This window comes from Hemiscyllium ocellatum, chromosome 3 (assembly GCF_020745735.1).
Source record: "Hemiscyllium ocellatum isolate sHemOce1 chromosome 3, sHemOce1.pat.X.cur, whole genome shotgun sequence".
NCBI classification, from domain to species: Eukaryota; Metazoa; Chordata; class Chondrichthyes; order Orectolobiformes; family Hemiscylliidae; genus Hemiscyllium; species Hemiscyllium ocellatum.
In genome coordinates this window covers 90,301,957-90,317,102 of record NC_083403.1, presented here as the reverse complement: position 1 = coordinate 90,317,102, position 15,146 = coordinate 90,301,957, and the positions used below count along the sequence as shown (strand labels likewise).

Here is a 15,146-nt window from a genome sequence, read left to right as displayed (position 1 = left end):
CTTCCTATAACTGCCATCCATCACATACTGTTGCTGTTGCAAATTCCTCATCGCTTCTATCTGTCTCTCCAGCTGACCCACTCGATCTGATAAGATTCGCATCCAACAGCATTTATGGCAGATATAATCCACAGTAACCCTTAAACTCTCTTTAAACTCCCACATCTCACAAGAAGTACATATCACTGATTTCTCTGTTCATTCACACTACCAAGAATCTGACCATTAGCCCAGTACTCTGTATTTCTGTTTTTCCTTCCAAACCGAATCACCTCACACTTTTCCACATTAAACTCCACTTGCCACCTAACAGCCTACACTGCAGCTTATCTATGTCCCTCTGTAATCTGCAACATCCTTCTGCATGGTCCACAACACCACCCACGTTAATGACATTCATAAATTTACTAACCCATCCTCATCCAGGTCATTTATAAAAATGACAAACAGCAGTGGCCCCAAAACAGATCCTTGCAGTACACCACTAGTAACTGAACAGCAGGATGAACATTTCCCATCAATCACCACCCCCTGTCTTCTTTCAGCTAGCCAATTTCTGGTCCAAACCACTAAATCACCCTCAATCCCATTCCTCTGTATTTTGTGCAATAGCCTACTGTGGGGAATCTTATCAAAGATAAGCCCTTCCTGAAGAAGGGCTCATGCCTGAAACGTCGATTCTCTTGCTCTTTGGATGCTGTCTGACCTGCTGTGCTTTTCCAGCAACACATTTTCAGCTCAATCTTATCAAATGCCTTACTGAAATTCACATACACCACATCAACCACTTAACCCTCATCCACCTGTTTGGTCACCATCTCAAAGAACACAATAAGGTTTGTGAGGCATGACCTACCTTTCACAAAGCCGTGTTGACTATCCCTAATCAACTTCGTACTTAAATCATTATGCAACAGTACAGGCCCTTTAGCACTCTATGTTGTGCAGGCCTGTGAAACCAACCTAAAGCCCATCTAACCAGCGCTGTTCCATTCTTATCCATGTAAAAAGTGAAGTCTGCAGATGCTGGAGATCAGAGCTGAAAATGTGTTGCTGGTTAAAGCACAGCAGGTCAGGCAGCATCCAAGGAACAGGAAATTCGATGTTTCGGGCCAGAGCCCTTGTTCCTGATGAAGGGCTCTGGCCCGAAACGTCGAATTTCCTGTTCCTTGGATGCTGCCTGACCTGCTGTGCTTTAACTAGCAACACACTTTCAGCCATTTTTATCCATATCTAGATTGGAGTGGTGCTGGAAAAGCACAGCAGGTCAGGTAGCATTCGAGGAGCAGAAAAATCGACATTTCAGGCAAAAGCCCTTCATTTTTCCCTCTCCTCAGATGCTGCCTAACCTGCTGTGCTTTTCCAGCACTGCTGTAATCGAGACTGTCATATCCAGCATCTGCGGTCCTCACTTTTGCCATTCTTATCCATATGCCTATCCAATGACCATTTAAGTGCCCTTAACGTTGGCAAGTCTACTACTGTTGCAGGCAGTCCGCTATACACACCTACTACTCTGAGTTAAGACACTACCTCTGACATCTGTCCTGTACCTATCACCCCTCAATTTAAAGCTATGTTCCCTCATGTGAGCCATCGTTATCCAAAGAAAAAGGCTCTCACTGTCCACCCTATCTAACCTGATGGTCTTAAATGTTTAAATTAAGTCACCTCTCAACCTCCTCTCAAACAAAAACAGAGTCAAGTCCTTCAGCCTTTCCTCCTAAGACCTTCCTTCCATACCAGGCAACATCCTCGTGAATCTCCTCTGAACCTTTTCCAAAGTTTCCACATCTTTCCTATAATGCGGTGAATAGAACTGTACGCAATACTCCAACGTGGCTGCACCAGAGTTTTATACCGCTGCAGCATGACCTCATGGTTCGTAAATTCAATCCCTCTACCAATAAGAGCTAACACACCATATGCCTGCTTAACAACCCCATTAACCTGGGTGGTAACCTTCAAAGATCTTTGTACCTGGACACCAAGATGTCTCTGCTCACCTACACTCCCAAGAATCTTACCATTAGCCGAGTACTCTGCATTCATGTTACTCCTTCCAAAGTGAATCACTTCACACTTATCTGCATTAAACTCCATTTGCTACCTGTCAGCCCAGCTCTGCAGCTTATCAATGTCCCTCTATAGCCATCACCATCCTTCCTCACTATCCACAACTCTACCAACTTTAGTGTTATCTGGAAATTTATTAACCCATCCTTCTATGCCCTCATCCGGGTCATTTATAAAAATGATAAACAGCAGTGCACCTCAAACAGATCCTTGTAGTACACCACTCGTAGCTGCACTTCAGGATGAATACTTCCCATCAACCACCACCCTCTACCTTCTTTCAGCTAACCAATTTTCTGATCCTTTCAGCAATTATTCCCTTCTGAACATATTCCTTTCTAGGTGATAAACCTATCCCTTACAACCTTTTCCAATGCATGAACAAGGGAACATTTGCTATCCTCCAATCTTCTGGCACTACTCCTGTACACAATGATGACAGAAAGATTCCTGATGAAGGGCTTATGCTCGAAACGTCGAATTCTCTATTCCTGAGATGCTGCCTAACCTGCTGTGCTTTGACCAGCAACACATTTGCAGCTGTGATCTCCAGCATCTGCAGACCTCATTTTTTACAGAAAGATGAAAGCCAAAGAGTCTACATTCTCCTCCCCGGCTTCCCAGAGAATCCTAGGATAAATCCCATTCGGACCGGGGACTTATCTATTTTCACACTTTCCAGAATTGCTAACACCTTCTTGCGAACCTCCATCCCATTGAATACCCTGTATCTTGGTATTATCCTTGACAACATTGTCTCTTTGTGTCAATACCGATGAAAATTATTTATTTAGTGCTTCCCCTATCTCCTCAGACTCCATGCATAGTTTCCCACTACTGTCCTTTACTGTTGTCATTCCTTTATATCTGATATACCTACGGAAAGCTTTAGGATCAAGGAAAACCCTATCTGCCAATGACTTCTCATATCCCCTCCTGGCTCTTTACAGCTCTCTTTGTAGGTCTTTCCTAGCTATCTTGTACCTCTAAAGTGCCCTAACAGCCTTCACGTGTCATCCTAATATAAGCTGCCTTCTTCCTCTTGATAAGAGTTTCAACTTCTTTAGTAAACACAGCTCCCTCTCTCGACCACTTCCTGCCTGCAGGTACATATGTATCAAGGACACACAGTAGCTGTTCCTTGAATAAGCTCCATCTTTCAGTTGTGCACATCCCCTGCAATTTCCTTTCCCATCCCACGCATCCCTTATCTTGCTTAATCGCATCATAATTGCCTTTTCCCCCAGCTATAACTCTTCACCTGCTGTATATACGTATCCCTTTCAATCACTAAAGTAAACTTAACCGCATTGTGGACACTATCACCAAAGTACTCAACTACCTCCATTTCTAACACATGGCCAGGTTCATTACCCAGTAACAATCCAATGTGGCCTCGCCCCTTGTTGCACTGTTTAGATACTGTACCAGGAAGTTCTGCTGCACACATTGGACAAAAACTGACCCATTTACATTACTCAAACTATAGTATTTCCAGTCAATATTTGGAAAGTTAAAGATCCCCATAAAAACTACCTACTTACTCTCGTTCCTATTCAAAATTATTTTTGCTATCTTTCTGTCTACATGTCTGGAACTATATGGAGGCTTGTACAAAACTCCCAACAGGGTGATTTCTTCTTTCCTGTTTCTAACCGCAGCCCATACTACCTCAGTAGATGAGTTGTCAAACTCCTCTGCCACCATAATACTGTACTTGACTAACAATGCCACACCTCCCCCTTTTTTACCATCTTTGTTCTTACTGGAGCATATAATTCTTGGAACCTGCTGTAACCATGTCTCCGAAATGGCCGCAACACCAAAGTCCCAGCTAACAACCCATGCTGCAAATTCACTCACCTTATTCCAGATGCTCCTGGCGGTGAAGTTGACTTGTTGAGCCAAGTGGGCAAAAGTGAGGACTGCAGATACTGGAAACCAGAGTTTAGTCTTGTTGGGCCAAGTGGCCTGTTTCCACGCTTTAGGGAATATGTGATTCTGCTGAATAGTCGAGCAGACTCCATCTTTCTTTCCTGTGATTTAGTCCCCAGGCTCTGGAACTTTCATCTCCAAACTGCTCAACCTTCTTACAAGGAGCAGCACAGTGGCTCAGTGGTTAGCACTGCTGCCTCACAGCGCCAGGGTCCCAGGTTCAATTCCACACTTGGGTGCCTGTCTGTGTGAAGTTTGCACATTCTCCCTGTGTCTGTGTGGATTTCCTCCGGGTGCCCCAGTTTTGTCCCACAGTCCAAAGATGTGCAGGTTAGGTGGATTGGCCAAGCTAAATTGCCCATAGTGTTAGGTACATTAGTCAGAGGGAAATGGGTCTGGGTGGGTTATTCTTCGGAGAGTCGGTGTGCACTTGTTGGGCCAAAGGGCCTGTTTCCACACTGTAGGAAATCTAATCTAACTATTTTTTTTAAACCAAGGGTCTGGCATTCTATCCCAATATCTCCCTCCTTGGATTGGTGTCAATTTGGTCTGATTATACTCCTGCTGTGTCTTTGGTCTTTCACTGCATTGAAGGTCTTATCAAAACCCATAACTGTTGTGACGGAGAAGGTAGATGTTAGGCTAATGGAAAAGACATCAAGCTAAGTTTCAAACGATGCGGGTGGGGGTCGGAAAGGACATGAAAGATGTGAATTTGATCAGCACCCCCCCCTCCCCCCCCCTACTTGCGTCACATTTTAATACAGCATAAATCAGTGCTTGTTGGAATTGAAGACAAGGGAAAGTAACGTATGGATAGGACTGTCATCTGCAGTGAAGTGACTTACAATAGTCAAACTGGACTATTTCAAATCTAACTCAGGGCAACCTCAAGACCCCAATTATAGCAAGAACCGAGCTTTCTCAAAGAAAAGGCAGAGGGACAGAGCTGGCAAGATTTGAGGGACTTATTGAGAGAATGACAGGACTAGCCAGGCCAGGCCAGGCATTTCTGAATACTGAGGTAAACTATTTGTCTTTACAATATACTGGGTTTTGAAGGACCATTTTCTTACAATAGTGTAAACCTGCATGCTTACACAATTCTGATGTCTTCCAACAGATGATAAATGCTTTGAAACTTGTCTCTAGTTTTCCTAATTAAAATCTCCATAAGCTCAGGATTCCAGTACAGGTTAAACTGTCTCTGGAACGCAAACAAAGAAAAGATGGCAATAAAGAGAAACACCTCACCATTTTTGGATTCCACTCAAACTGCCAAGAAACAGGGTACACTTTGGGGAATTTGTAACTTGCAGCTGCTAAAAGATGTGATTTTGTTCTTTATATATTCATTCCATGTTGTTGTGGCAGACATTTAACACTCAAACTTCACCTTGAGGAGATGAAACAGTATCTTCTGATGTTCATGTGGTAGAGGTACATCTGTCATGCTGTAACTATGATTTTGAAGATTCTGATCCAGTGACAGTGTAAGTATATCAATACAGTTCCAAATCAGGCTGGTGAGTGATATGAATGAAATTTAGGCTTCTGCCATTCCCATGTGGCAGCTACCCTCCTACCCGAGTGGTGGAGGCTGCAGGTTTGACAGAAGCTGTCAGAGAGGACCCTCAAGGCCCATTAGTGTATCTTTTTGATGTCACTGGTGAGTGAGTAAATGATTGGCACTCATTCACCACCTTAAATAATGAGGTTATTTTGCATTGGATGATGTGGAGCTTCTGGAATGTTGAGGCTGCACCAATCCAGGCAAGTGGAAAGTTGCGCTCCTGACTTGTGCCTTATAACAAATGGTGGACAGACTTTAGGGAGATTTGCATTGAGATAGCTATGGTATAATTCTGAGATTTTAGTCAGTGATGTTCCACAGGACTTGGTGACGGCTCAGTTATGTTGTTATCATTGCTGATTATAGGAGGCCATGCTTAGGTTTTTTTTGGGAGAAGTCATTAATTGTCATTTTCTTTGGTGTATGCAGTATCTGCCATTTATCAACCCAAGCCTGAATGTCATCTGTGTCTTACTATTTGGTGTGAATTTACTGAAGTGGACCATAATTTTTCTCATTGCCCATGTGATTCAGTTATTTTTGCACTGCAGCTACTGAAAATGTGAGCTGGTTGTATTATTAATAGAATATATGGGACCTTGGTGAATGACATGGCCAACAGTTGAAGACAGAGAAGAAAATATTTCTCTCATCATGAAATAACTTCTATTTGTGATCAAAGTCAATCATTTAAAAACAAACTGGATGAGTTTTTTTAAGACCAGCAGGACTAGCCTTCTCCAAAATAAAGGAAACTCTTAATTATCGACATATTTCAAGTCCATAAGATACAGTGGCCCATTAAAATTACAATTCTGAAATGCCCTACTGCTCTGTCCTTTTTACTTGCAATTTTCAATGCCAATATTGGAAATGGATCATGTCTTAGATTTGGGTCTCATCTAACAGGTTTAAAAGTCACCTGAGAAACCTCAACCCTGCGTTGGTGCGAGGCGTCATTCCGTTGTCTCGTGGTCAAGACTGACCATTTTCCACTGATACCTGTTCTGTAAGCATCTTCTTCTCCCTGAATTTTATCACTGTTAATAGTCTTCTTTAGATGAGATAAATAGATCTACATTGATATGTTATATAAATTTACAAGTTTTAGTTAATTTGTAAGTAAAAGGATGTTGGAATGAAGGGGCACAATTAGGACAACTGTTGGAGGGAGTTGAAAACCAACACAGACAGCTTGGTACAGAAATTCAGATTTCTTAGGAATATCAACTGACCCCATTGTTTCATTAATCTAAACAGCCCGAGGAAAACTCAATGGGATAAAGGCACTTGAAAATTATGAATTGTTGAAAATCCAATTTGCAAGTTCATATTTACTAGCCATCCTCCATATTCTTGCAATATGACCACAACACATGCCAAGAATCTATGTTAAACATGTCAAGTCTGACAGCTCCCAACTTTTCAAAACTTCACACCGCCTGCAAACTTCGCAATTATGCTCTGTACTGCGATCCACGTCAAAAGCATCCAGCAAAAACTCCAAGGCTGGGTTCCGAGTACTGAGACAGCTGCCTTAGTCATTGTGCCACTTTGTCGACAGTTTATAAATCTGTGTACTTCTGTAATTCTCTTTCTACATTGTTCCTACTAATTGATGGATATATAGCCTGAGCAATGTAATTTGGCTGTTTTTATTCCTTAATTCCAGCTCTTACCCTCGATGTCAACTCCATTAATACAGACAAGTTATCTGTTTACCTTCGGTATATTTTGCAGCTGCCTAGTGATATCCTTGGCCCGACTACTTACGCAGACAACACATCATCCTGGATTTAGAAACTCTTATCTATTCCCCTAACTTTTGAGTAGTCCTGGGGAGTTGGCAACAGTGGTAGCTAACGTCTTATTTCCAACCCTACATCCATAAATTCATTATCGTGAGACGAAACGTAGACGATTGATTTTTTTTAACGTTAGTGATTCCGTCTTGCTTATGATTAAACCTTTTCGAGTATTGAAAAACGAATTGCCTTCAAATAAAATCCAAATGTAATCACTAAGTTGTAAAAGCGTAGGTAATTTTTAATGCCACCGGCTACAGCTGGCCAAAATAAAATCCTTCCTTAAATATTCGAACAAATTTCCATGAAACGTGGTGATTTCACCTCGTCCCGGGTGATTGCAATTTGGCAGATGCGAAACCTTCCCTGTGTTAGAATTGAAGACGGTAGCAAAATTCTCCAATTGGCATCAACAATACAGTCACATTCCTTGTGTCCATGGTGGGAGGGAGGGGGCAGGAGTGCGCAGGCGCCTTTGGATAACATTCCGGCGTTTGCCCGCCGTTGTTCCGCCTACCTGCTTTTCGTATTCGGGAGGTCCTGTTAATTGGTCAGTCGAGGTTTCAATCAGACAGGGTTTAAGAAGCCCTGCCCCTGAACGCAGGCTCTCTGGGTATTTGTCAATTTGAGTGTTGCATGGTCTTTCCGAAAGGAACGGGAGGGTTGGGAAGGGAAGTGGATAATTGTACAGAATAACGGCGGCTTCGAATTCCGCGTGTGCCCGCTTCTGAGCCTCATCCTTATCCTGCATTGTAGGAGCCCGCAGGCGCGGGGCGGGTGCGATGAGACAAGGTATTAAAGCTTTCGAATTCATCTGAGGCCGACAGGATCGTAATGGAGACGGGCCTGTCCTGTCATTCTCTCAATAAGTCCCTCAAACCTATCTGACCTACCGCCTCTGTCCCTCTACCTTTTCTTTGAGGAAGCTGGATTCTTGCTATCACTGGGGTCTCGAGGCTGTCCTAGGTCGGGCTTAATTACAGCATTTGATCTCCCAGCCTAGTTTGACTGCTGTCAGTCACTTCACTGCGGATGATAGTCTCATTCATGCGTTTACTTTCCCTTGTGTTCACTTCCAACGAGCTTATTTATGCTGCGGTAAAACGTCGCGCGGAGGTGTGTGTGTGTGTGTGTGTGTGTGTTGGGGGGGGGGGGGGGGGTGGAGGCTGATCAAGTTTGCATCTTTTATGTCCTTTCCGACCCCGCCCGCATCATTGAAAACTTAGCTTGGTGCCTTTTTATCCATAAACCTTCTCCGTCATAACAGTTGTGGATTTAAACAAGACTTTCAACTGAGTGAAATACCAAAGGAATATAATCAGATCAAGTTGACACCAATCCAAAGAGGGAGATATTGGGTTATAATACCAGACTCTTTCTTTTACAAAAGTTATAGGAAGGTTGAGCAGTTTGGAGGTGAAAGTTCCAGAGCCTGGGGCCTAGATCACAAGGGGAAAAAAATGGAGTTTGCTCTATTATTCAGGTGAATCATATCCCTAGTGTGGAAACAAGCCATTTGACCCAACAAGCCCACACCAACTCTCTGAAGACTATCCCACTAGACCCATTCCCCATCCTATTACTTTACATTTCCTCTGACTAATGGACCTACCCTACATATCCCTGAACACTACGGGCAATTTAGCATGGGATCAGAGTTCGATTCTTCCCACGTTTGCGTTGTATTCCTCCCACAATCCAAAGTGCAGGTCTGGTGAATTAGCCATGCTAAATTGCCCATAGTGTTCAGGGATATGTTGGTTTGGAACACTAGTCAGGGTAAACATACGTTAATAGGGTAGGGGAATGGGACTGGGTGACTTACTGTTTGGAGGATCGGTGTGGATTTGTTGGGCCAGATGGCCTTTTAAGGGTGATGCCTGAAACGTTGATTCTCCTGCTCCTTGGATGCTGCCTGACCTGCTGTGCTTTTCCAGCACCACACTCTTGACTCTAATCTCCACCATCTGCAGTCCTTACTTTCTCCTAGTTGATTTTAACCCCTCTACAAAGCCTTTTCTAATGATGTCTACCTTGAAGAAATTCTCCCCACGGAGTCTCTCTCTTAGTGCACCCTCCAGATAAATTCCCCTTCCCTGAAGCAGACTCACTACTGACGCCACATTCCTGATGAAGGGCTTATACCCGAAATGTAAATTCTCCTGCTCCTCAGATGCTGCCTGACCTGCTATGCTTTTTCAGCACCACACTCTCCACTCTTTGATTATTGTGGAGTCATGAGGAAAATTTCAGGGTGTTTGCAAACTAAATAAGTAATTTTGAAGTATGTACTTTCTTTGAAAAAAGTAGGTGCAAGATGCCCAATGACTTCCTTTGAATCCCTAGATTCTCTGCGTTTTGGAACTGGTGCTTATGATCACTGCTTAAGTCATCATAGTTGAGAATAAAATGCTGATATCAGCCCTGTAATTAACTATTTGTGTAGTCTTGATATCTCAGGTTCTGAGGTGCAATGTGTAAACGTTTTTGGTGTTTACCTGCTTTGTTAGAACTTTAGTTTTGCAATATGAACCTGAAAATGCGAAAGGCAATATAATGTGAAAGATGCTATGCCTCATTGCAGTGCAGAATTTGACATTTTTCAATTTGTTTAATAGATTTTAATGAAATTGCTGAGCCTGAGTTAATCAACTGCCTGAAGTGTATAAGAAAGAAAATATATTTATGGAACCAAATCTTCAGGATACCTGTGAGGCTGATACAGAAGAAGCACAAAAAACGTCTGTGTCAATTGAAGCTGGTCAAACCCCTGCAAGATCAACAGCCCACATAAGTAATGATGGATTGGGACCTTCAACCAGTGATTTTCACATGGGGAACCCTGCTGAGAGCGATGTCTGTTTGGAAAAAGAAGCCATTAATGTATTTGGCTTCATTGAAAAAGACCATGACAGTTTAAAGTTAATTGGCAATACTAACAAGAATTCTTCCTTTATATCTGCAGCATCCATACAAGTTTCTAAACCAGTGGTTGATATTAAAACATCAGGGCGAGCAGCAACTAATGACAAAAGCCCACAAAAAAGCAAAAGACTACTTGTCTCTGACCTAAAATTAACAACTGATCTTTTTACTACAGATGTGATAGCGTCTGCAGATGAAAACCATCAAATGTTTGATACAACCCTTTTACAGCAAAGTGCTAACATCAATAAGGAGAAGTCTAAATCTGCAAATCTCAGTTTACAATCTACAGAGTGTAATTCCACTGTGAGTAAGAGTACTGTCGTATGTTCCGCAATCGCTTCAAAAGATACCAGTCTCCATCCCAACACTCTGGTAGTTTCAGAGCAGCATACTTGTGAGATAGAAGGCCAACAGAGAAAAGGGGGAAAAGATTCGCTAATTGATCACTTACAGCATTCTCATCTGCAGCAGAATGTTTTAACTTTGAATGAGTCTGGAATCAAGTTTTGTCTAGCTCCTGATCCATTATTTGTACAGCAAAATGCAGACAAAAGACAGCAGCTGTACAAAAAAGAACGAAATAATCTGATGGATAATCCAGGAGTGGACCTTTGTGATATATCTGTGAATGGTTGTCCTGGTGAAACAGATGCTCATTCTGTGAACATCCCTAAGAAACGAGGAAGAAAGCCTAAAATTGCAGTGGTTGCAATTGCAAAAGGAATTCCCAGTCATGGCAACACTCAAAATGGTGGCCCAGAAGTGGGAAATCTTGAACCAGTGCTGATTACAAAGAAACAAGCAAGAAAATCTAAAAATACAAAAGTGCTGTCTCTTGAAGGAACAGTGTCACAAACGTCAAAAGGAGATTGTGATGTTGTTGTGAGTGATGATAAATTTGAATTGGGAGGTCCTCAACCAGCCAATATCCCAAAGAAAAGAGGAAGAAAACCTAAGAATGCAAAAATAACATCAATTGAAAGAGTAGTGCAGCAAATGCCATCAAAGCAGATTTGTGATGATGCTATAAATAATAGTAACAATGAAATGGGAATTCGTGAACCAGTGAAGATCCTGACAAAACGAGGAAGAAGACCTAAGAATGCAAAAGTAGTGTTTGCTGAAAGAGTGCTGCAGCAGACTCCAAAGGCTGGTGGTGATATTTCTGAAAATCGTGATGTCACAGAGATTGATGTTCTACCACCAATGCAGATACCTAAGAAGAAAGGAAGAAAACCTAAAAATAAGATGGTGTCCCAAGAAGAGAGTACAGATACCCATGGGCTCTTGAAGCCAATTGTCCAGAGATTATTGGAAGAGAGCAGTGCTGAGAATGAACTAACAGCAAGTGGTCGACCAAAAAGGAGGGCGGCCAGAGCGTAAGGAACTAATCTTATTGATTATGCATAGGTGCTTAAATTGTAACTTTAGGCAAGACTCCTGAACAGGAGTGGATTATCACACCTCCAGTCTCGACACAAAAGAGACTGAGACATTAAAATCAGTGTACGTTAAGCATGAAACTATTATAAAGTGTGTGTGATTGGTTCTATATTTATTTCTAAATGGTCTGATGTGTGTAGTGAAGTTTCCATGGTCTGAAGAAAGGTCACTGGACCTGCAACGTTAACTGACTTCTCTCCACAGATGCTGCCAGACTGCTGAGCTTTTCCAGAAATTTCTGTTTGTTTTTCTATGGTCTAGTGCATTTTCCTTGTATAATAATAGTTGGCAGAAACAGAGGTATGAATGGAATATGGTCGAATATGGAATGGAACATGGTCGACATGTTGATATGTGAAAGATCGCTGCCACGTAGAATTAGAACGTGGCTGTGCTCACTGTGCACCATACAATGTGTCATGATCTGGGACACAGTGCTGAGGGAGGAATAAGGTTTCCTCAGAGCACTGTAATTAGGAAACAAATGTTGGGGAGATGTATGGAATATATAGTTTCCAAATTTGAATGATAAAGCAAATAAAGATGATAAGCTTGCCTCACTTTGCAGAATTTTCATCCCAATATAAATAAAATCATTGGAATATTGAGCAGCTTTTCATGGAGCCTATAATAATTTCAGAAATAATTTGTTTTATGAAAAATCAGTAGTCTGATTCAAAACTGCAATTTTTCTATTTCTACCTTTGCACTCCTTGCCTACTATTTACATTCTCTCATCGGAAACCCACTTGTTCTGAACTTCAGTTGTAGTTTATTCTGCATTTTATTACAATTCTTCCAAAAGGAGAGAGAAAGAGACCTTGGAGTGCAGGTTCATAGCTCCCTAAAAGTGGAGTCGCAAGGTGGCTAGGATGGTGAAGAAGGTGTTTGGTATGCTTTCTTTTATTGGTCAGAGTATTGAGTACAGGAGTTGGGAGGTCATTTTGCGGCTGTACAGGACATTGGTTAGGCCATTGTTGGAATATTGCGTGCAATTCTGGTCTCCCTATCGGAAAGATGTTATGAAACTTGAACGGGTTCAGAAAAGATGTACAAGAATGTTGCCAGGGTTGGAGGATTTGAGCTATAGGGAGAGGCTGAAACAGATTGGGGCTATTTTCCTTGGAGCATCGGAGGCTGAGGGGTGACCTTGTAGAGGTTTACAAAATTATGCGGGACATGGATAGGGTAAATATGCAGAGGTTTTTCCCTGGGGTCAGGGAGTCCAGAACTAGAGGGCATAGGTTTAGTGTGAGAGGGGAAAGATATAAAAGGGACCTACGGGGCAACTTTTTCACACAGAGGGTAGTACGTGTATGGAATGAGCTGCCAGAGGAAGTGGTGGAGGCTGATACAATTGCAACATTTAAAAGGCATTTGGCTGGGTATATGAATAGGAAGGGTTTGGAGAGATATGGCCGGGTACTGGCAGGTGGGACTTGGTTGGGTTGGGATATCTGGTCGGAAAAAGTGAAGACTGCAGATGCTGAAGATCAGAGCTGAAAATGTGTTGCTGGAAAAGCGCAGCAGATCAGGCAGCATCCAAGGAGCAGGAAAATCGACATTTCGTGCATGAACCCTTCTTCAGGAATGATTCCTGAAGAAGGGCTCATACCTGAAACGTCGATTCTCCTACTCCTTGGATGCTGTCTGACCTGCTGCACTTTTCCCGCAACACATTTTCAGCTTGGGATATCTGGTTGGCATGGACGGGTTGGACCAAAGCGTCTGTTTGCATGCTGTACATCTCTATAACTATAACTGCTGTCTCTAGAAGTATGACATTTTGATGTGTCTTTAACTTGCTCAATTGCAGGTAGAGCAGCCGATTAAAGGGAGGCTTAACACTCAGACAAGCTGTACAATATCCTATTGATCACCTGTTCACAATATGTAGTAGAAGCTGAGAAAACATTTCCAGTCACACTTTTCATGAGCTGAAGCTGTCCAAATAGACTTCATAGCCAATAAACTACTTTTGTAATATGGCCACTGTAATGCAGCCATTTTGCACACAGTAAGATCCCTCAAGTAGAGTGGAACATGTAACCTATTTGTAGTGATAATCAAGAGATGTCTATTGACCAGGCCACAGGATTGTTGTTCTTTGAGTATCAGCATGGAATTCTTATGTCCGACTGAGCAGGCAGACTTGGTTTAACTTCTAATTAGAAATATGGCATTTCAGGTGTAGCAGTCTCTCCATCCAGAGTGGATTGTGAGCCTGTATTGTGTACTCAAGTCCTCAAATAGAATGTCAAACCAGTATGTGTGCATAGACTCTTGCAAGAATGCTAGCAACCAAGTCATGACTGATGACATGAGTAGCTCAAAATGAGTTGTGCTTGAGATTTTTTTGTTCTAGTAGTGTTGAACCTTTTTCATCATGTGTTAAAAGAATCATAGAAATAAATAGGTTAACATAATTATATCTGAAATAATAGGGCTTAATGCATTTGACCCTTTGATTGAAAAAGTTAGAAGTATATTTGGCAATTTTTCTATTCGAATATTTAACATAGCTGCACCCCGTTTCATTCCAATTATAAAACTCTAGACAGATAAATTTATGTGCATTAAGAACCTATGTGATAATTTTGCTAATGACAAATTCTGTCCCTTAGATTTTCAGTTTTTTGTATATTTGGTACATGACCAGAAAATGGAAAGCTCTGTTATACAACAGATTTTGATGTTTAAAATTTGTTTCTTGCTTTTCTATTAACTTACTATTCATGAACAGCCGTTGTACTATTGATAATTACTGTTCCAGTAGTTGAGTTCAACATATACTGATCATTCCAGTGACATGTGCATTTCACAAAGGAGTTTATTTTAAATTTTGAAATACTGCATTGGAGTGTCAACCTACATTTCATAGTCCAGAGTATGGAGTAACATCTGTAATCCATCTTCTGAGTCAGTAGCAGGTGTTCTGGCAACTGACCCAGGGTTGATGCTGGTTCTTGGCACCTTCTGTGACTTCAAAACATCTCAGTGCATTTTATAAGCAATAACATACCTTTTGAAGTGCAGTCACAGTAACAATGTGGAAAATCTGGCAGCCATTTGATAACACAAGCATAAATATGAAAATCAGATAATTGGCAAACTGCATCCGAAATTACCTTGCAAACAAGAAGTGCAAAGGTTGGGATTGGAGGCCTGAGACTTGTACTGTACCACATGGATCCATGCTGGGATGCTTGCTGTTAGTTACGTCATTAACAATGTGAATGTGGAGGGTATAATCAGTAAGTTTGCAGATGACACAAAATTTGATGGCATTGTTGATAGTGAGAAATATGGTCTCAGGCTGCACTGTAATATTGATCAGCTGGTGAATCTGGCTGATGATGGAATTTAGTGTCAATAATTATGAGGTG

At 41.8% G+C, this 15,146-nt stretch overlaps 1 protein-coding gene across 2 annotated transcripts in view; it reads left to right on the top strand.

Annotated features, from left to right (window-relative positions):
• Positions 1 to 8,030: 8,030 nt before the first annotated feature.
• gtf3c2 (general transcription factor IIIC, polypeptide 2, beta) overlaps positions 8,031 to 15,146 on the top strand; it is a 147,463-nt gene continuing 140,347 nt past the window's right edge. For both annotated transcript variants that reach the window (XM_060851781.1, XM_060851791.1), the window contains exons 1-2: positions 8,031 to 8,181; positions 10,008 to 11,696. In XM_060851781.1, the coding sequence (XP_060707764.1) occupies positions 10,075 to 11,696 (1,622 nt within the window). In that variant the 5' untranslated portion in view covers positions 8,031 to 8,181; positions 10,008 to 10,074. The remainder of the gene's footprint in view (positions 8,182 to 10,007; positions 11,697 to 15,146) is intronic.